The 23,018-nt window shown below is 39.2% G+C and overlaps 1 protein-coding gene across 1 annotated transcript in view; it reads right to left on the bottom strand.

Moving 5' to 3' along the window:
• Positions 1-17,626, bottom strand: part of LOC120798820 (potassium voltage-gated channel subfamily B member 2-like) — a 29,473-nt gene extending 11,847 nt beyond the window's left edge. Inside the window, exon 1 of the mRNA XM_040143489.1 lies at positions 17,042-17,626. Coding sequence (XP_039999423.1) covers positions 17,042-17,626 — 585 coding nt within the window. The remainder of the gene's footprint in view (positions 1-17,041) is intronic.
• Positions 17,627-23,018: the final 5,392 nt, after the last annotated feature.

The following is a 23,018-nucleotide window of genomic DNA, read 5'->3' as shown; positions in this document are numbered from 1 at the left end:
ATGAAAAGTCATTGAAAAGTTATTTAGCATGTGTCTCATAATTTCCTAAGCCTTAACTATATTTTTTGTGTCCAAACATGCTGTGGAACATGCCTTCCCAAATAGCTCAGTGGTAAGCTGTTTATTTCTCAATCGTTTGGTTGAGGGTTCAAACCCTGCCTCTGCCTTACTTCACCTTATCTTAATGCTAACTTCTTGGGCTGACTGTGTCTCATTATTTCAGCTTGCATTCATGAAAACCACATTTCTTAAACAATTAAGTAAGGAACAAGTGTCCAAATTCTCCCAATCTTCATGGACCCCGATCATTGCCGCTTGCAGCAATATTTAATCTTGATATCTGTACTTTTTTATTTTGCTATGACAACTGCCCCAGTCGACTCTAGAGAGTTCCTGTGAAATCATGTAATAAAAGGATGGTCTCGGCCGTTTCCGGTGAGGGACTGTGTGGCCTATCAGAGTCATGTCAAAGGACACTGAGCATTACAGCAGGACACACTGTACAATATTTTTGATTCTTAATAATCCCCATTCAGACTGAGTGAATTTGTTCGTTTCAGACAAACCTGTTTTTAGACAAAACTGCAAAGGCAAGCAAGAAAAGGAAAACTGAGAGACAAAGAGAAACTTGAGAAAAAGATGAGAGACAAGATAGATGGAAACCGAAGAGAGACAGGACAAAGGGAGGTAAAGGGCAGGTGTATCAAAGTATGTCCACCCTGCAGCGACTTAATGGCTTAATGGCTGCCAAATGCTGTGACCTTGGCACCCAGGGCAGATTTAAAGCAGTACCAGGAACACACAAGCTGCTTTAGATGCTGTACAGTGGAGGAAGAATTAATGGAGGCTCCACATTTAAGATTGAGCTGATCAATAACACTTTCAGTTCGTATCACAGTGAGTTACTGACAAAGAAATTAATTCAACTCTGAAAAACATTTTGTCACATGTCACATTCTTCAAAGAGAGGTATAAAACTTAGGAAAGTCAGTGTTAATGATGCTGAATTCCTTCCTTGCATTTTTTTGTGATTATGAACAAAATCTACTGTGCCATGGTTGTCACCTTTCCTCCCTAAACTTTGGTCCTTGACAGGGTGAATAAATGACTAGAAACCTATGAAATGTGCTATAGATATTCATGGTCTCCAGAGGATGAAACTAATGTTTTGGGGACCTGAATAAAACTATCTATTAAGAGAATGATTTAATTATTTGGTTTTATCTCATATATGTCACCAGATGATGTAGAGGGCATTATCATGCTGCAGGAATGAATCCTAAAACCTGGAAATAAATTGCATTTTTGAAATTCCAGTTCCCAAAGTCAAAGGATTTTTTTTGAATGAGTTTTTAGTTAGATGCCTGAAATAAAGTCTGAGGTTAACACAAGCTCAAGACATTTTCACATTTTACCCTACAACATAAATTATGACAGTAAATACCCCACTCATGAATTTTTAGGCTTTTACGTGTCCTGAAAAAGGCAGTTGCTAACAAGTGGCTAGATGAGACTATATAATACACTACGTAGAGAGCTGCAAGCTGCAGGTTTTGCCATGGCCCTCATAGATCCCCACGGTAATATCAATATCAACAAAAATCTGTGGATACACCTCTAAAGAGCAGAGTATGTAAGACGGCCCAAGAAACTCACAGAACTAGAAGACTTTTGCAAGGAAGAATTGGAGAAAATCTCCCAAACAAGAAAGAAAGACTCTTAGCTCCTAAAAAAAAGTGTTTACAAGGAGTGATAACTAAGTACTGACCAATGTTTCTTGCCCTTTTCCTTTTTGTTATTTTGAAAACCTGTAAAAGATAGAAATAAAAAACTAATCTTGTCTCCAGGTGTTTTTATAAGTATATGTGTATATGTGTTTGTGTGTGTGTGTGTGTGTGTGTGTTTGTATGTATACAGTGCATTTAGAAAGTATTCAGACTCTTTGCTCTGACACTTGAAATTTAGCTCTGGTGCCTCCCATTTCTTTTGATCATCTCTTGAGATGTTTCTGCACCTTGATTGGAGTCCACGTGTGGTAAATTTAATTGATTGGAAATTATTTGGAAAGGCACACACCTATCTATATTAGCTGACAATGCATATGAGAGCAAAAACCAAGCCATGAGGTCAAAGGAACTGGCTGCAGAGCTCAGAGACAGGATTGTGTTGAAGCACAGATCTGGGGAAGGCTACAAAAAATTCTGCTGCATTGAAGGTTCCCAAGAGCACAGTGGCCTCCATAATTATTACATGGAAGAAGTATGGAACAACCACACACTGTCAATATATATACAATATCTACCTCTGAATCATACACTACTGTGAACCAACAAAGAGGGGGGATTGGGAAAGTTTCCCTACCAGGGTCAAATTAATAAACTGTAAGCTATAAAAACCGTTTGACTTTCAAAGAAAAACTTCAGCAAATAATTCACTGGTTAGTTCCCTATCAGGTTGAAAAGGGTGTGAGGAGTGGCTGTTAGTTGACATCATTATCAATATATAACACCTACAGCTGATCCTTCAGGTGGCTCCATTTCTGTGGTATACAAAATATACAAGGAGAGAGAGAGAGAGAATGAGATGTCAAAAAGATGGAAAAGTAGGAAATGATAGAAATTTACAGAGACATAAAACACAAGATGGAATTAAAGAGTGGATGAAGTGGGCAGAGAAACCCAAGCCCTGATCAATATGTCTATGTATTTTTGGAACAACAGGCACAGGATCTGTTGGACAGCTGCTGTTTCTGCAGAGGTCAAGACAGTTTATTTATAAAGCCACTGCTTTCACCAGTCTAATTGTTTTCATCTGCAGTTACACTGATGTCATTCTGGTATTCACTTTTTCATCCAGTCACTAATCCTGATACTCTGCTCTCACTGCTAACATTAGGAGTACATTGTTAATAGTAACACATACCATCATACACCCTCTTTCAGTACAGGAAAAGTAATTATGGATACTCACATATAGAAATGCACTGACTTTTTAGCACCCAAAAGCATCAACAAACCCCAAATCAAATCTTCTCCCAGCCCCCTGTTGATACTGCTGTGCTCCCACAGCAGATTTTGAAGGCACAGGTTGTTTGGCCAGTTATGTTTTAACATTATGATGAGGGCTCGATAAACTTTCGCCATAAAACAGTGCACACACACTAAGGTGCAGTATTTCATCAATGAACAATTCAGCACATTTTTTGACAGAGATTCTCAATCAAGACCAACAGATCACTTGAAATATGATGACACTGTTGAAGAGAGTTGGGTTTGTTTGGGCGGTTTGTTGCAAAAAAGCAGCTGTAGCAAGCCAGATGAGGTGAGGCCCATGGAGATCTCTGGGAGGAAATCAGGTTGTTTGAAAGTGCTATGAGGCAGACTACCTTCAAGAATCTGGATTAAATAACGTAGTTGGGTTGGGTACTGATGGTGGTCAGCAAGCAAAATAAAAATTTGAGGTGGAAAAAAACTTGAATTACTCTTGATGTAAATTACAGACAGGAAATGTAAGCTGGAAACTACATGAAAAACAACAAACTCTGTGTATTATTAGGATCTGAATGCCGCAATGGTATGCACACTTGCATTTTGCACAACAAAGACACAGGCACACACACAAAGCTAGACACAGAGGAGGAAGAGATGCAGAGAGAATAAAGACAGAAAGACAAAGTCAGAATTATAGTAATTACTCCAAAGAGAAGCCTCTGGCTGGTTTGTGTGACACACTAATCTGTAATTAGCCAAACATGTTATGTTATTAGCCATCCAGGCAGGTCAATCACTACAACACCTACAATGAACCAAAATGGAACTGTGGAGCTGTTGGTTTAAGGTCATTTGAGGAATCTTTGTTGATGTGTCACAGAGACATTTCTCCGAGATCAATACCAGTACAGGGTGAATCAGTGCTTTTAGTTGCATATTGTTTTGCAGAAACTGCTTACACATACTTTGAACACAATCCCCAAATCCCCACACTTCCTGAGATTTCCATGTTCTGAAAGATTGAGGATGGTGCCACAGTTAAACATGCAGTTAAAATTAATAAATTCTCAAGCCAACAAAGAAAACAGAAAAGCAGCATCATATATTATCAAATTCACTTAAATGTTTCTTAAGAAATACACAATACATCAGTCAGATGAACAAAATCCTTCTACAAATTACTAACATTTCTACATTTTACTACAAAGACTACATTTTCCAGCTACAGTGGAGAAGTGCAAAGGTGCAGTTCAGTGCTGGTATTGTCTAAAATATAAATTGCACAGACGTTGCAGGCAGCCATCCTTCCTCAGCATGCAAACTGGCAACAGTGTCAAACCAGGAAGGAGATTGCAACAAAAAACAAACAACATTAAACAAAATAATAAGTAACTTCTTTTCTCAATCACTCTCTGTTGGGCAACTTGAACAGCCCATGTGCCCATAAAGGGAAGGTCATTAACTGTATGATAATAAGCACTGAAGGAGACTTCTCATCATGGTTCCTAATGGAATATTTATATTCCATTGCATTTCTTCTTGGTATGAGTGTTATTTGGTGTACAAGTTCTTTTCTTGGCTACATTGTTGCGTTCGATTATGTTATACAGCTCACCTGTGCTCGGTTGTAACACTGTTGCCAGTTTGCACACTGAGGAAGGGCGGCTGCCTGGAATGTCCATACAGTACATGAATAAGCAATTTAAGCGGACTGCTGTCCCACGTCTTATTTTTGATTTTCGCCTTTGAGGATTCAGCACCCATCTATAAAAAATGGGTCTTGAGCGCATGAATTCATTACTCAGTTGTCTAAAATAGGGCCATCAACAGGTTTAATTGCAACCGAAATACTAATTAGTGATATAATGAAACACCAAAACATTAGTGCATTTTAGATCAACCTAAAAAAGCATTGGCTGCCGGATGAAAACAGTGGGAATCACTAAACAGAAAAGGTTGCGTGGGTAATCTTTACATCTGGTGGCACCACAGGAACTGAACCCGATGGAGATCCTGGTCCATCATGTGCCCAGATGCTGCTGATACAGCTGAGGTCTTTGTAAAATCCCATGGTGACTACAATCTTATTTCACATTTCGCATATCAAAAAAATTTAGAAGGCCATACTGATTCACAGAGACTCATGAGCGCTGTGCTGATCCTTACACCCAATCACAGCAAAGTATTTTGAATCAACCAGGAGTAAATGACAGACCAATGGTTGTGACCAATGTGCTCTAATCACTAACCATATCTGCATAAACTAACTCAACTAATACAACAATTTTTCATTAAAAATTTAGCAGGTGTGGAGGGGTTTTTTTGTGTACTTGTTTTTGTTGGAGAATTTTTTTAAAATCAGTAACTTCACTCGTACTTGTAAGTCACATGATGAAGTTATGATACACCGTGTGAGAACACTACAAATGACAAGAGCCAAATCAGCAGCTGCAGCAGATTAAGAGGCTGCTGGTGAGTCTGTGGCCGATGGAGGGCAGAACATACATGTTCTAAATGTTTACATTGACTGACCGAGGGTCAGGGGATATGGGGGTGTGTTCGCACCTGGGCCGGGTCTAACTATGCAAAAAAATGAAGGGTGGTGTCATTATACAGCCATGGTTGAGATTAGCATTTCAGCAGCATAGATGAAAAAAAGGTTGCATCTACCTGTCCCAAATCAAACACGCCTGCCATGTTGTGTGACCAACAGGTGCAAGCTGTTAGCAATGTCAGCAATAGCAAAATACTGGATTGTTCAGCTGTGACTTTAACGTTCACTTCCACCGTCAGTGAGTTGTGCCACCAGCAGCTCATTCAGCTCAGTGTTTGAAAACTTGGAGGATCACAGTGAGACGGAGAGGCTGAGTGGACTGCTCATACTGTATTTTGAATGAAGTAACAGAGAAGTTGGATTTAGCGCAGATAGTGGAGGAGTTTGCGGTGCACAAGAATCACAGTTACATTCAGACAGATGTGTGCAACAGATGACTGATTGTTGTAGCTCACTGTACAGAGGAGAGCATAAACAACTACTGTGTTACTTAGCAACGTAGCGTTTTGTCTGTATTTGTTAGCTGCAGCCACTGTGGAGTTTATGTTCTTCTATACATCTCAACCTTTTCTGCTGCTTTATTCTGCTGATGATTCTATAAGAAGTGGCAACTATTTTATCAATGCCGCTTAATATTGCTACATAAAGTCTATGGACACCCGCCGTGGTATTCAGTTGTTCCTATTATTTTGTCCACCCCATTTATATCAGTGAAGGTAGGCTAAATAATAGAAACACCTCTCTGTATAATGGAGTCTGACTCACTGGACGTAGACTGTGGGTATAAGCCTGCCATTGGTTGCGTGTCTCACGTGGCATTCTCCCTTTCCGCTTCCCCTGCCTTTTGCTGTTTTCAAAATGCCCCTTGCTACGGGAAACAACAACAACCTCCGAGCTAGCAACCTACATGCTGATAAATGGCAAGCTTTGCCAAAGATTTTGGATGTGCAATCACACAGTTGACATACGTCTTTTACTGTCGGTGCAGTTCTTAGCGGGGAACAGTGTATATACATTGAAATACCAATGTATATACACCTGGTAGCACAGAGATATTCTTTAATTTAATAGTTTTATCATATATCATTATTATCACCATATAACATTCTTTACTCCTCCCCTCCCCTCTTTTAAAAATGTAACAATGTAACATTTATTCAGAGTACACTTTAACTGACTTACTTTGTAATTTTATCCGAGTACATTTTTACACAAGTATTTTTACTTCTGCTGCACATTTTATCGCTGGTTCCCAGAGCACATGCTTTGCATCTTCATTTTTAATTCTTTTAAAGCATTTCCATTCAAAGCTGCTGGCAGACATCGTGTTGTAGGCACTAAATTGGCTAACTGAGTTTTGGATCAGTGCAGACTGCTGACTTGGGCAATTATTTCCATGTGGGAGGACATAAAGGATTTACGTATAAGGAATTATATATTTTAGTAGGGAATAGGGCTATGGGGATAAAGGGATATTTTGTACGTATCAGCCTATTTGGTTTAAGCTTAGTATGTAACTATTTTTTTCCCAGATTTCCCGTTATTATATTTTCCAGAGAAACAGGAAAAAGGTCAGAAGTGGATTCTCGGGAATAATGTTTCCCAGAATTAAACACCAGTCATGAGAACAAACCTCTTGTCACCTGCACACAAAGTAAGCTGTGGTACACTGCAGACTGTAACAACCAGTCACAGCAGCGCTAACTTATCTGCAGGAAACTAAATTCACAAGAAAGAGAGAAATATTTTTGGAATTGGACTTTTATGTTCATTACTGCTGCACTACTTGTGCAGTATTACATTTGGCTCAAGGTCCGGGAGATCTCTTTTAATGTAATTTTATTCCTCTGCAGGATATTAACCTCTGTGACACTGGAACTGACATGATTATAAAAGGTCAGTCAGAATGAATGTGTAGGTAGCTACATTTGTAAGTACTCTCCTTTGATAAAAAAAACACACTTGTAATAAACCATGCTTCTGCACAGCCACCCAGTAATAATATTTACATTATTCAGTTAGCAGAGAAAATTTGCCAAGAGAAGATTTATAGTCATCAGGACAAACTTTGCTGTAGACGGCAAACCACTTTGGTTCAGCCTCTTTCCTGCTGGAGTGATAAATCATTCTCATTTGAATAATGGAAAGCTACAATACATTAGTGAATACACATCATTCTGCTGCTCCTCTCTGAAGGCACAGTACCAGTAAACTATGGACCTGAGTAGTCACTTAGCTACTTACTGCTGTCTGTCAGAACAAGCTGCTTGCCACAATGCTGAAAGAGACACTTTATGCACAAACATCCAATGACTCATTTTTGACTTTTATGATGTCCTAAATTTCATTCAGGAATTAACAACGAATTTTAAAGCTCGTGCAAGTGTTAAAATGATTGCTAATTAGCGAATCAACAAAGAGATTCACTTTAAAGAACTTAATACCAATATAATACTGTGAAGAGACACTGGTTATATTTTGACTGCTGGCATAGGCCCATGTTGGTTATGAAAAACAACTCATTGGGGGTAGCTCATCTTTACCCTTTGTGTTACTTTTACCAAACCAGAAAGCTTATTGTGGCTTATTCCACAGGACTATACATCTGAAAATCCAAAGAACTGCAAAACAGGAACATAGGCCAACACTTCTTTGACATTTTGTGGGAAAAAAACTACAGTATTGAATTTAAAAAGTAATGTAAAAAAAATGTTTTTAAAACTAAATCTGAAGCTAGATTTGTAGCCTCATCTCATCATACCATTGCCACAGTTTAATAAACAAGTGAGTCATAATTTTTGAGTGAGTCTCATAATTTAAATATATTATATAAAGTAATTATTTGGAGATGAAAATGTAAGCGAACATACTGGAAAAGTCTGTTATAATCATCCATTGTACATATAAAAATAAAAAAGTCAAAGATGAGGCAGGAGGAAGTTTTTTTTTAACATTTTTAATGTTAAATTTTAATTTGATAGTCTCAGTAATAAGTTTAACATTCATCTTCATTTGGACCTACTTATAAGTGGTTTTGATAATATGGTTTAACTTGTTCACATCCTGACTGCTGGCTCATTTGGCTGTCCTCATGCACTAAGCAGTGTGTAGTAGAGTCACTCCAAAGGATGTTGTGTACACTAGAAATGATGGAAAAAACTATATAAAATAAGGCCCAGGTTTCAAAAGTAATCTAAAAAATATCGTGGCAACAGATTAAGTTTTACTCCAGATTAACTAAAACTAGTACTTCAAATACATTTATGACATGCCAGGCAGTTCCCTCCACTTCTCATTTATTATCCATGACAATTGGTGAATTTACTGCTATAATCTTAAATAATATACAAATAATATGTACAATAATGATATGTATACATTATAGTAGTGTAGTTACAGTAGTTGCACTGATCCTGTCAGTTTCTAGAGCCTTTTGTATTCTTTATTTTTTTCTCTCTTTTTAATATACATTCTCAAAAACAATACACAAATAAAGAACTATGACTATAGCAAGTTACATCATTGCTAAGCCTAAACATCATAAATTTTCTTCTGCTAAGCAACATGCTGGTAACTACATGTTGATTTTAAAACACCCAAATGATAAATTCTTCCTAACTAATGAAGCGTTTCACTGAAATATATCATTATGCCAAATTAAGCAATAAGGGAACTGCATACATTGTTCATTCAAATAGAAATATAAAACTCAGATCTGCACTGATACACTTAACTTACATACCTTTTCTTCAACAAGCATGCAAAGAAGCAAAAAACTGGATAACCAAGACCACAGAACTTCTCAGAAGCTACTGACTGTGAGAAGAGCCATCATGTTTGTGCATAAAGAAACACTCCTAACAACCATATCTGTTAACAAACCGTTTAAACCTCTTATACAGAGCTGCCCATGGGGTCAAATAGGACAAACAACATTTGGAAAGCCCGGGGCCATAGGTGGAGGGCACAGTTAGCCTTTTCTGTCAGCTATGGGCCAATGATTCATCAGAGAAACTGTGTGTGTGTGTGTGTGTGTGTGTGTGTGTGTGTGTGTGTGTGTGTGTGTGTGTGTGTGTGTGTGTGTGTGTGTGTGTGTGTGTGTCAGCATAAAGTATTACCTAAAAGGGCCTAAAGAAACTCAAGATTTTTTTTCCCAAATCACAAGTAATGTCTCTTGACAGTTGTCAGTCATTCATTAATGATTAAATACCTTTGTGTTTTAATTCATTACTCTAAAGAAGTATGCAAGAAATACTGATAAATAGTGAAGACCAAGGGTATCAAATTTTTGACATGTGGAGAACAGACAGATGTCACTTTTTTAGATCTGCCTCATTTTCTCAGAAGGAAAGTTTTTTACATTTGGAAAAATCATTAATTTAACCTATTTTTTCTTTGTAAATAAATGGGTTCAAAAGGTTTGGCTGATGACCCACCACCCTGTGGGCAGGTGCAATCCATGACTGAAATGCACAGTTTGGCTGTTTTTTTACATGTTGGTTAAAAAGAAGATATTGCCATTGGGTAATACATGTTACTGCAATGTGTTTGTAATTATTCATGACTGAGGTAAGAGTTACTCTTCAGTCTACAGCCTACAGTGTTCATGTACCTCCTTCATCTTGTTACTCTCCTGCTCCTTCCACCTGCAACCTCCACTCCCACCTCCCTCCCTCTGGCAGGTCAGACAGTGGACAGGACAGACTATCCAACCTGCCAACAGTTAGTCTATTTGCAGCAGCAGTCCTGGTAAAAGTCCCAAAGGAGATTAAGCCATACTCCTAAATTGTACTGTGTGTGTTTGACTGTGTGTGTGTGTGTGTGTGTGTGTGTGTGTGTGTGTGTGTGTGTGTGTGTGTGTGTGTGTGTGTGTGTGTGTGTGTGTGTGTGTGTGTGTGTGTGTGTGTGTGTGAGTGTGTGTGTATGTGTCCACTATGAACAGGTGACCATGCATGCAGGTATGCTGTCATAACTCACTGTTGGTTCCACTCAAACTCACTCAGTTTGAATTTTATATTCCAAGAAACTGTGTGTACAGGATACGAGAATATACAGTATGTATAAATTGTACCTTGTTAGATTTTTTTATGTTGCTTTGACAAATTGTTGTGTGTGTGCGTGTGTGTGTGTGTGTGTGTGTGTGTGTGTGTGTGTGTGTGTGTGTGTGTGTGTGTGTGTGTGTGTGTGTGTGTGTGTGTGTTTGTCCCTCTCATTACAAAAGAGTGCATGGGATCATGTCAAAAAATACAATCAGATCCAAAACTAAGAAGATTGCACAGATTATGTAAAGTGTATGAAACTAATCTCTATTATTGGAACATTTACTACTCTCATCATCCAATAAAATGCAAAACTATTATGGATAGCTGTCCATCTGGACTCTGACATGTGTGTGTGTGTGTGTGTGTGTGTGTGTGTGTGTGTGTGTGTGTGTGTGTGTGTGTGTGTGTGTGTGTGTGTGTGTGTGTGTGTGTGTGTGCTGCCCCATGTTTTCCAAATGGCCAGGTAATGCTTCTGTTCTAATCAGCAGTAACACTGAGCTGTACATGTCACCAGGAAGGGGCACTCCTATTGGTTAAGAGCTGAGCTGCATCACTGCTTCCACAGAGGGACACACAGCTGGTATAAGTGGAGTGTAGCCTAAGCAGCTTCCCTCCTGCTGACACTACGATTCCAACATGGTCACATGGACCTCTGAAGGCCAGTACTGTTGTATTTATAGAGTGATGAACTATCTGTAAACTGGACTTTTATCATGAAAAACAAACTACATATACATGTACATGCCATTCACCATATTAAATTAAACTGTACATGTCATATTTTGGATTCTCTTTTTTTACCGCTTTTCTTGGCCATATTGCCAGATACTGTGGTTTCTCTATCAACAAATACCAAGGAGAAAATATCCGACTATGTTCAGTGCAGAAAAAAAACAAACACCTAAGGTATCTCTAGTCCCATGTGCTGCCTCTCTTAAGCTCAGCATACACAAACAACTGTACAGCCAGAGACAACTCTGTGAAGCAGTTCAAGTGTGGAGATGACACTTCCACCCTTAAAAAAAAAAAAAGTGAAAAAAGTTGGGAAAACTCCATTTCAGGGCAGCAAACAAAATAAAATTTGAATTAGACAATTTAAGATTTGAGTTTGTCCAGTTAAGGATTTCACCTGTTAATGTACTCAAAGTAATAATAACATTGTACCCATCTGGAATTTTCAATTCATAGATTAGTTCGGTTACTGTAATTGTAATTCAATTTCCTTGTGTTTCAACTACTCAAGATACCCCACCTTCCACTTTCTACCGAGATATCAGGTCCTTTTGTGTTTTAAATTGTGCTTGATTTTACATCTACATACAAAGCCCCATACGGCCCCTCTACCGTAGGTATCGGTGTGAACACACACCCTTGGGTATCGGGCGTTTCCTCAGATATAAATGCTTAGTTCTCCCCATGCTTGGTGTCTTTCTTCATTTTGACCACTCATGTGTTGATTGACCTTTTCTTTGAAAATAAAATAAAAACCTTGTCGGCCAGCAGAAGTGTCTATTTCATTCTTCACCAGCAGCAGAGAATTTCCATAACAGTTACTGATAATGTTTATGCTACCGTTGGTAAAAATAGTGTTAGGTTTGATCCCTCATGTACTACTCTAATTATTAAAGCTTTTGTTATATTGCTAGCATTCACATTCAGCATGAGCCCATAATTACAAGATGTGAAAGTGATAACTGAATTATTCAAGTTGACCTACTTCTTGCTTGTTTTGTCTTGATTTCAAGACAAAACAGCTCATTCATGCAGTGCTGTTCGGCACCACTCTTGACTTTTTGAATTGTGCCTGTGTGGCAAGTGCATGACCACACCATACATTTCTCTGTAAGTTAATTTCATTGTGCACTGAAATGAACTGTAACCAATGGAAAGAATGGAAATCAATTTAAAAATTAATGATATGCTTTACAAGTGGTTAAAGTGATATCAACACAATTTGTAGTAAATGGATTAAAACATGCAAAGAAAATATCTACAAAGGTAAAATTCACAGTTCATATGACTGGCTCACTCACAAGTCTTGGGCTAGTAACATCCAATCATATTCATGCATGTGCACAGTGTGGTAACAACAACCTGACAAGCTGTCACCATTTCTCTGTAATACTCTGGTCATACGTTCTTGCCAACACCATTTGCTGCTGCAGCTTCCTCTGACACCCAATTGTCCTCTTAATATGCAATATTTTGATACTGCTGATTTAACTTAAACGTAATGTTCATGTATGTTTGTGAAATGGGGGGAGTCACTTCTCCAGCAGAATCCTTCTTGCAGCTCAGAGCCATAGAGAGCTCCCTCAAACAGCACATATTTGTTTACTAAATCTGTTCAATAAAGCGATCAGCTCCTTCTTTCTGACTGAAATGATGTAAATGTAGCCACAAAGACATCAGATCGGTTGTGACAGCCTGTAAAGTCACACCTGTGCCACACAGATTTCTTCCATATTTGGTATAATTGTGTTGATTCAGCCGGTACAGCCCAGATGTGAGCTCTAAAGAAAACCAGGTCCTGTATGAATCTAGCTGATAAAACCCGCAGCTCTGAACAGTCTCTTCTCATGCTGCTGACAGTGCACTTAGCCTGGACTGATCTCCAGTCAGTTAGCTGGAAACAGGGGATCAATTAACAATATCGCCCCACTTTCTTGTCCTCCTTAACCACTTGCTTTTGTGTATGTGTCCCTTTGCTGTCATATCTTTTTTATTCCACATTGCTTCCTGCACTGACACTGAAAATGATCATTATATGTAAACCATGTGTTGCACAAGCATCTAGTATGAGTGTAATTCGCGGAGAGTGGGCTACTTTTTCTCAGCTCAAACTGCTTAACAGCACTCTTACTATAGATCTCCTCCCCTCTCCTCTTCTTATTTTTATGATTCACAAATTGACAAATAAAAAGTGTTCCAGAGAACCCAGTAAAGCAATAACTGTATTCCCTACAGTAATAAGGCTTTACCATTAGTAGTGTATTTAGCAGTAACAGACAAATATCCACTGTTGTCACATCATTAGTAATGGACTAATGGTCTGCTTGAATTGTGTTTTTAGTAACTGTCTGTCTGCTGTCTGCCTGCTCTGCTGCAGACAATAAAAGAAGCACAGTAAGCTCAGTGTGGTAAATAAACTGTCAAATGACAGTTTAAGCTAGCAGTGTGTACTACTACACAAAGCTTAGAGAAAAATCACAGACAATGTGCAACGTGCAACACACACACACACACACACACACACACACACACACACACACACACACACACACACACACACACACACACACACAGACACACACACACACACACACAGCTTATCTCACTGGAAATCCATACTTATCTATGAAAAAAAAAAGAAGTCATCTTTTTATCAGATGCAAAAAAATCATGGACCATGTTGACCAAGTTTATCCCAAAAAATGGAAAGTAAACTAAACTGAAGGAAATTTGTATGTTAAAAAAAAAACATGATGCATTTCTTTTTGTAGAATGTGATATCAAATTTTTGGATTTTCGAAGAAGCCCACACACACACCTATGTCCAATATTTCAACACAAATATCACATTAACCATTTAGGAGTTACAACTACTTTTATACATAGTTCCTCAAAAGTAATTGGACAACTGACTGACAATCAGGTTCGTGGCCAGGTGTGGGCTGTTCCACTGTTATTTCATGTCAAATTGAGCAGATAAAAGGTCTGGAGTTGATTCCAAGTGTTGAATTTACTTTTGGTAGCTCTTCATGGGAACTCTGTGTCAATTTGAATGAAGCAGGCCATCATAAGACTGAAAAAAACAAACAAACCTATCAGACAGATAGCAGAGACTTTAAGAGTGGCCAAATCAACAATTTGGTACATTCTTAAAAGACGTAATGAACTGGTGAGCTCAGCAGCACCAAAAGTCCTTGAAGAACACGGAAGACAACTGAAGTGAGTGATCACAGAATTGAATGAAGAGACGCCCTCATGAATGTAAATACAGACGATTCACCACAAGGTGCAAACAACTCGTAACACTCAAGAAGAGAAAGGCCACATTAGACTTTGCTAGAAAACATCTAAAAAGCCTGCCCAGTTCTGGAACAAGATTCTTTGGAAAGATGAAACCAAGATGAACTTGTACCAGAAGTCTTTATAGGTACTGTTTACTCAGCTGGAAGTGCTTCAAATGAAAACTTTTCACACTGTGTTTTGTGGATTATCGAGAGTAACAGGGACACTGCCTCTGGTGAAACTTTAATTTTTCAAGCTTGTGAGCCAGCCAACTAAACTTCATCCATTTCCATTGAAAGTTGAAGGCAGAAATCTCAGAGACAGATACCTAAAAACCTGGACAAAATAACCCCAATCTATCTGCATGGATAAATATGGCTATAAGAAAGTGAAAAATGTGTTCAAACATAACCCCTCATTGTCTTTCCACTAGTGAGGACTACAGGACAGTCCATTGCAGCGCTAACATTCCAGAATGCAGGAGAATATGGAGCAGTGATCTCTCATCCTTCTCCTTCTCAGTGTCTCTGGTCCTTATAGCTCTCTAATGGCCTCTTATGTTTCTACATGGATCTGCATGAGGCTGCTAATCATAGAGGCAGGCAGAGCTGAGCAGGAGGAGGACGTGCAATTTGACGTGCAGTTAATTCAATCATAGTTATAAGGGAACCTAATTATTGCTGCCACTATGGTTTCTTTTTTCCAATGACATTGATAAAATGCATAGTTTTACATTGTCAAAGCACTTAAGTTTTATGAGAAAGATTCATTAAAAATATCAAAAGTAAAAGTTCTCATTATGCAGGATGTACTCTTTTGGGGTGTTATATAATTATGTTTTCATATACTATTTTTTCATTATTGACACCTTAATTTGTAAGCAGCTTTTTGATGCAGTACTGTAGATGATCGAGCTGGTACTAATTTTAACAAAATACTTATGTTTACTTAAAACTGATGCATCATATTTTATAAGCTGATCATATGTTTTGGATGAATTTATTCATCTGCAAAGATTCAAAATGGAAATACTCAAGTAAAGTACCAATACCTCAAAACTGTGTTCAAGTACTGTACCTGAGCAAATGCATTGGGTCACTTTCCTCCACTACCAAATAAGTGTAAATTGCAGCAGTCACATTCTGTGTTTCACTCTATGTATTACACCCCACACATTCTCAGTCACAAATCCTTTGTGTCCAATACTGGAACAACTTATTGATTGAGATGAGAAAAAAAAGTCGCATGATGCATATTCACCAAACCATTATCGCCCTCCTAGGAACTAACATGTAAGGACAGGTGTGCAGCTCTGCTAAATCCAGACAGAGACATAAGTCACTTCCTAAGTTAAAAAGTTGAAAACATGCTTTAAATCCTAAGAATCAAAATAGGAGCGAATTTAATTGTACAGAAAATTACTCTTACAATTTTGAGCCAGTTTCCTACTCTGACACACTTGATTAATTACAGACAACCCTGTACCACAACATAGGATGTTATGCACTCAGTATTCTATTCTTTGTTTGTGTTAATTGAAATCGGCCTTTAAAACTGAAAGTAATTTGAGGTTGTTCCTGTGACCTAAGGTCTGTCATTTGCTGATTAAGTGTTTTTAACCAGTAATTTAGTATTGCACTTCAATAAAGTTAAGGGACTCAACAAGAGTCAACAGTTTAAGTCTTAGTCTTAGTCATGTCTTGGTGATGTAGGGCTTTCAGATGTATGAGCATGTACAGTAATTTCATAATCATTGATTTGAGTTGAGCTGAGGAGTCTCGCTTTGTCCATGTCACCCCATATTTCATGTTTCCTTTCTACAATCAAAAAATAGGAATAAATGCTCAGAAGTAAATGGTTAAAATCTGTGATATCTGTGTGATATCCTGACTTTTAGTCCCTGGTATTTATCAAGCTCAAAAAACACTGGAACCTACATTTCCCGTAATGCGACTCAATGCAAACTCCACACCTCCAGTTTGTAATGTTTATGTTATAAATTTGTAGTAAAAACTGAAGCTCAGAGGCCCTTGATAACATGACTATGACATCACCAGGGTAATTTTTTCAGACTTTTTTGAAAACGCCTCCGGGGACACAGGAGACATAATACAACTGTTTTCACAGGCTGAGAAGGACCAATCATGAAGAACAAACTGACTATGATGGTGTAACCTCGATGGGATGCCACTGAACAAGGCACTCATCTCCATGAACCAAAGTGCAAGAACTATGAACCTGAAAACGCTTCCAACCTAGCCTGAGCCATAGGCATTTTCCCTCTTTGTGTAGTTCTACCAAGTCACCCGGTGACCTGAAAGATGCTGTAGCTGGTTCACAAATTTCAATTCTTATTCCAAAGGATCATGGAACGGAATCCTATTTTAGATCAGAACTTTCCTTTACCAACGTGTGTATAGAGTGTGTGCAAGAGTTTTTACCTTTGCAGCCAAAGACGAACTGGGTTTCTCCAGCAGATCCCAGAGCTTCTGTCTCTTGTCAGGACAGCAGCCGTGGTCCTCCTCTTCCCCCTCATTCTCCCTCAGCGTCTCTGCCTCCCTCCTCAACTCCTCATTCATCTGCTCCTTCTTCTGGTGGTACCGCGCCTGGCAGCATGACTCCAGGTAGATTTCATCAATACCCCAGTAGTCCAGCTCCTGGCCAAAGGACAGAGCGCACATCTCTTCCATCATGTGCAGCTTCCCTGTTCGATAGAAGTTGAGGATGGAGGAGAAGGCCACCGGGTGTCGGTCAAAGAAGTACTCATTCTCAGAGAGGCTGTAGTCATCGCAAATCTCCAGCAATGACTCATGGGTGTTGCAGTCTCTTAGCCGTCCCAGACGGGTTCTGGGCAGCCTGTCCAGTGTTCTCCACAGGACTTCATGTGTGAGACCTCCGACGTTGAGCCTGACCCGACGGGAGCGGGCCTTGATGCGGATGATGTCGATTGGCTCAGGTGGGAGCACAGGACCTGCGGCGGGCCGAGGGTTGACTTTCGATGTGCTGAAACTCACTCTGTCTGTCATGTTTGCTCTGTGTGTGCTGCTGTCTTACTGTGGAGGTGGGTCAAACAGAGGTTGTGGTGGTGTGTCTGAGTGAGTTCGTCACACTCACTGAGATGATGGTAGTGGTTGGTTAGGGAAAGGTTGCCCTGGTCCAGCAAGCTGACCCGGCTGTGTTCAGACCACTAAGCTCGAGGTTAGATCCATGGCTGGAAAAACAAGACATCATACATGATACAAGTAGGACCAGAGAAACTTCTATGATAGAATTCTCCTAAACGACCACTAGAGCCTCCTCAGTGACCACAAGATGTGCTACTATCAACATTTGTAAAGAGAATGAGTTATACAAAAAAAAAAAAAAATCCCCGTGTCGTCGTGGCTGGATTAATTTGCTGGGGGCCCTGAGGACCAAATGAATAGCTTGGCCCCTATTAATCCTGAAAACCCACCCCTCCCATCAGCCTCTCTCTGCATTGCAATACATTCATTTTGTCTAGAGTGACTTTTTTTCTGAGCAATTCATGGTTCGGGGGGGGGAGTAGAGGCCTAGTAAGTCATTTTTCCCTGCAGCCCTGTTGCAGGTTAATCTGGCCATGACTACTGAATGTTTAAAAGGGAGCTAGGGGGTGGGTGGCAGTGGACAGGCTAAATCTACTAATCCACTAAAATGTCATTATCAGTATCATGAGTGCAAAGCCTGTATGTTGAGAGGGTGGACGTGTTATATTATTCAGATGTTTGTCTGCATATGCAATAAAGGTTTCACAATTTTAATCAAAACTGTAGTATGCTGGAACATGACAAACAAAATATATATCATGTATAACAATAAAAAAGGCTATGTTACAACAACTCTGTGTCTTGCTTTTCCATATTAGATATTTCCAGTTAGAATTCACTGCAGCTGCCAGACAGTAAATTATTTTGGTTTTACACCAAATCCAAATAGCAAATCTGAGTATGTTGAGGAGCCATATTCCAGCCACATTGTGGAGGAAAATATTGCTGATTCTTGATCGCCCAGTTTAACTCTTGAGACTCATTAAAACCCAGGAAAAAATTGTATTTTTAATTAGAAAGAATCCTCTAATATAAATCACTGAATAATGAAACAGTATATCTTTTCTTATGGAATGAATACCAATTAAATCCACTCCCAGAGAATGAATGGAATCTAATCTGCGTTTTGTTTTTCTTAGAAGCCTTTCAACTGTTGGTCTATAAAGGCTTAGGTTGCCATTTGAAGTTCTCTGACTGTGGGACCTTTATCTGATTGTGTAATGGACTGCCACAAATCCCAGTAGTGGCATTAGGCTTCGTCTCCCTCGGCTAAAGTCTGCCTTAGTTAATTATAGACTGTCTATCTCCTCCTGGGACACTCATAGGACATAGGGCTATGTCAGGAACCAAGCTGCTACGTCACCACTAAAAAAATCTGTTTTATCCAGTCTCTCCCCTCCAAAATAAATTACAATTCATTTAATTTAACATAAACATTTAGATTAATAAACTGACTTTAAGAGTTATATCTTGGCTTTATTTATCCAACATTCACTTAATTGTCACTAATTACTGTGTACTAAATTACATAGATGACCATTTTTTCTTCTCTCCACCTTTTTTATCAAACCAGACCAAATAAATTGCATAGAAAAGTTGAATCCGGGACATGGAATCCAGAATTAGAGTCCAAAGTGAGAGCGGTCATTTCTAATTAGTTGTCAAGAGATGACGGAGACTCAGGATTATACCGTGATTATGCACCTGAGTCCACACCAAGTTTAAAAGGTACAAGGTAGATAGAAAGTGGATAGAAAGTATATCTGGACCAATACAAACCACTTTCAGCTCTTCTCTATTTGATTTCCTCTAATTAACATCGTCAATAGTGGTCTACCACTGTTATTTCAATCCACATTTTAAATACATTCAAAGTAGTTGTAGCCTACCTCTGTGGAAACTGTTGATATTTCGGAAAAGCCGAACTCTTGCACTTCCAGGATTTCCCACCATAGCACCTAGTTAGTTATCCCAGTTGCTTTGCCTCCCCTCCAGCCGCTGATTCATGAAGCCCCCGAGAGCACGCAGACGGCTGGAGATCCACATTTTGGCGGAAAAAAAAATCACTGCAGGAGAGGAAATGTCCCAGGAAATGTCTAAGTGCTCACTGCCATAGGGAGATACGCACAGCAACTGGAGAAAGAGAGCTGTGAACCGGCTGGCCTGGAGAGCTACTGGCCCCGAGAAAGACAGAATAGAGGGGTGAGCGAGCGAGAGAGGGAGGGAGAGAGAGCGGTAATTGGATTGAGGCGTTCAGCACCAAGGGCAGTTCCAGATCAACAGCTTGTTTCCACCTGGGCTCCTGCTCGCTTCGGAGCACTGCTCGTGGTCACATTCTTTTCTCTTCCTTTCTGTCTTAAATCGCTTTGTTGATTTCAAGCCTTTTGAAGTCCCTCGGGATGGGTGGGTGGGTGGGGGTCATTTGGCAGACACTTTGTCCACAGCGACCTACAGTACTAGAAACTGTGCTTTCGGCCTCCAACTGGATCTCATCATCAGGCTACATTTCTCCACCAGACGCTATGATCTCAGTCTCCAATTTCTTTTCTTCTGATGAACCCCTATTATCACTAAATGGATGTTAAAGTTTAAAGGATGTTTTTGTCCGTTTTTTGTTTGTTTTAACTTTATTGGAATGTGTATCACTTATAAAGGGTAGTTGAACCAAGACTTGCATTGTATCAATATCATAATATATATACAAAAAAAGAAAAAAAAGAAAAAAAGAAAAAAAGCAAACCATATTTGCCCTGATGGATGGATGTCTCAGCCTATAACAGTCAGCCAGTCAGCTCCGCCCCTCTTGCCCCTTGAACTGTACATCCAAACTCCAGGGCCCAAAAGTCCCTTTAAAGACGGAGGGGTGGCTGAGAGGGTACATTTATGGCTTTCTACAATCACTTCCTAAAAATGCAAATGTATAACCAGAAACACGTAAAAATGCATCTCAATCTCAAGTTATGAAGTTAATGAAAAGAACAAACAAACAAAAAAACAAAACAAAACAAAAATCACTTATTATGTCATCATTGGTCCTCTATAACGTTGGAGCTGTAAGCAGCCAGTTGCCATTGCTATGCGCCTGAATTGGACCAGAGCTCACGTTTAATGAGCACATGTTTAATGATTTATTGATCACTTATTAATCAGCACATGCAGACATTTAGTTACATGATGTATCAGTAGGTTGCTCTTCTTCGTTCCTGAGAGTAGGTGGAAAGCAAGTAATATGTGATGTCACACTTCTGCCCTCTTCTCTAAAATCTTCTGTCGTACAGTGGTCAGCCTTTCCAGTACATTATGTTCAGAGAGCAGATATAGAGACAGTCAGAAGGAGGGGGATGTGGGCAGGCAAACTCATTTTCACTGATGAGATTCCCCCATTCAAGGAGCCAGAAAATCAGAGAAGAAGCCCAAAAAGAGCCTAAATATCTTTATTACATAAACAATATGTATCAGTATAAACATGGTGGGTTTCTGAAGGCTTGTGTCAACATTCTTCAGAATAATTATATTTAGAGGTGTGCATTTTACAGTGCTCAATTCCCAAATTAATGAATTCAGTTGAAAAAATACCACCAGAATGTTATTTTTGGCAATAGAGAGAATACTTAATCTTAAAATGGACCGGCCAACTTTACTTCAATGTTTGGATGAGAGCAATATTTACTGCTCAAAGTTGAAAATGACCATGTCAATTAACTAAAGCTTTCTGTGTGGGCATTGTTATGCACAGATAACTTAAAATTATTGTGATTTGCTTCTACAGGCCCCCTGGTGGCTGCAGGGCCCTAAACAGTGAAGTAGTTGACTTTTACCTCAGGCCATCCTTCTGTTTTTTACAGTGTATGCCAACTATGAGTGTTTTTTGGAAAGTAATTCCTATTTTTTTTTTTTTTTTTTTTTTACTTCACCACACTTGGTTCTACTCCCATACAAACACAACTCAAACTTGGTTAAATATGAGAGGAACTGAGTTGAGCTGTGAGAGGCTGAGATACAGATGTTAATGTGTGGAATATAATATCTGTTGTTGCTCTAGAATCACTCTTCAGTCAACGTTTTGGATAGCCCAGTAGACCTGACAAGATATAAGGGAGTGAAAGCGAAGGGGAAGGAAATGCAACAAAGGTTCCCAAACAGCTTCCAACCGGGGACACTGCAGTGCATAGCTGGCTTAAACCTCCAGACCCCCACCCACTACACATAAAGATTATGTTTTTCTTGTATATGGAAAAAGAGTAGGAGGATATGAGATATAAGCATTCTTCCCATCATTCTAGTTTAAAAGATACATAATGACAATTTCAAAATCCACTGCTCTTGGCAGCCACACAGAGGGGGTGCAACACCGACTTCCTCTCCCCATACTGGAAGTGACACTTTCAAACTCAGCAGTGAAATGTAAATCTGACTCCGAAGCAATGAGTTTTTTTTTGAGTGTGTCTTTGTCTTCGTTGAGAGCTTAAGCTCATAACTTATTCATCACTTATTGATGAATGTAGTACACACATTGCCTCATAGTAAGACTCACTTTCCATTTTGCTTCATATTATTTGAATTGCTGAAAAAATTGGAGCCGTGGATAATATTTCAGATCTGCAAAACCGGGCTAAGAAAGACGTGCAGATTACACAGATTATTTAGTAATCATCAGATAAACCACAAACAAAGTACTAACTGGACATAACTAGACAGTCAATTAATATAAATGTTTGTGGTAACTGAGAAAAATAATACATGATGCATACTGTACCTTCAAATAAACAGTCTGGGGTTACTACAGTATGTGCAGTTCATTTAGAATGAGAGCAATGTGGAAACCTAGCAAGCTACTGTACTTCATACCAATTCATCCATACACTTCTCAACACTAATCAGGATCTGGGTTACAGGAAGAATCCCAGACCTCGTACTCACTCATCTCATTCATTGGCTCCTCTCAGAGGATCTTAAATGGTCCCCTGGTCAGATGGGACATATAATCTATTCAACATGGTGTTTCTGTCCCTATGTTTTCTCTTGGTCAGACATGTCCACAGGGAGGTGTTGAGGAGGCATCCAGATCAGATGGTGACCCACATCAACTGACATCTTTCAATGTAGTGGGGAGTGGTGGTTCTTCTCAGAGCTCCAGACACACAGGGAGGGAAGATAAATATTCACTCAGTGACAACTTTGATTGTCAGTAATTCAGGGACTCTTCAGAGGTGTGTGAGGACATCTGTACTCACTTGCACATTATAAAGATGATTGTAAAACTGATATCCCAAACAGGTATATTGAAGTTTTGAGAAAATACCACACTTCTGTCTTTGCTAGGCACTAAAGACGATCCTGGTATTAATCAGCG

This window comes from Xiphias gladius, chromosome 14, assembly GCF_016859285.1.
Source record: "Xiphias gladius isolate SHS-SW01 ecotype Sanya breed wild chromosome 14, ASM1685928v1, whole genome shotgun sequence".
NCBI classification, from domain to species: Eukaryota; Metazoa; Chordata; class Actinopteri; order Istiophoriformes; family Xiphiidae; genus Xiphias; species Xiphias gladius.
The sequence above is the reverse complement of the archived record's forward strand: the minus strand, read 5'-3'. Positions and strand labels throughout refer to the sequence as shown.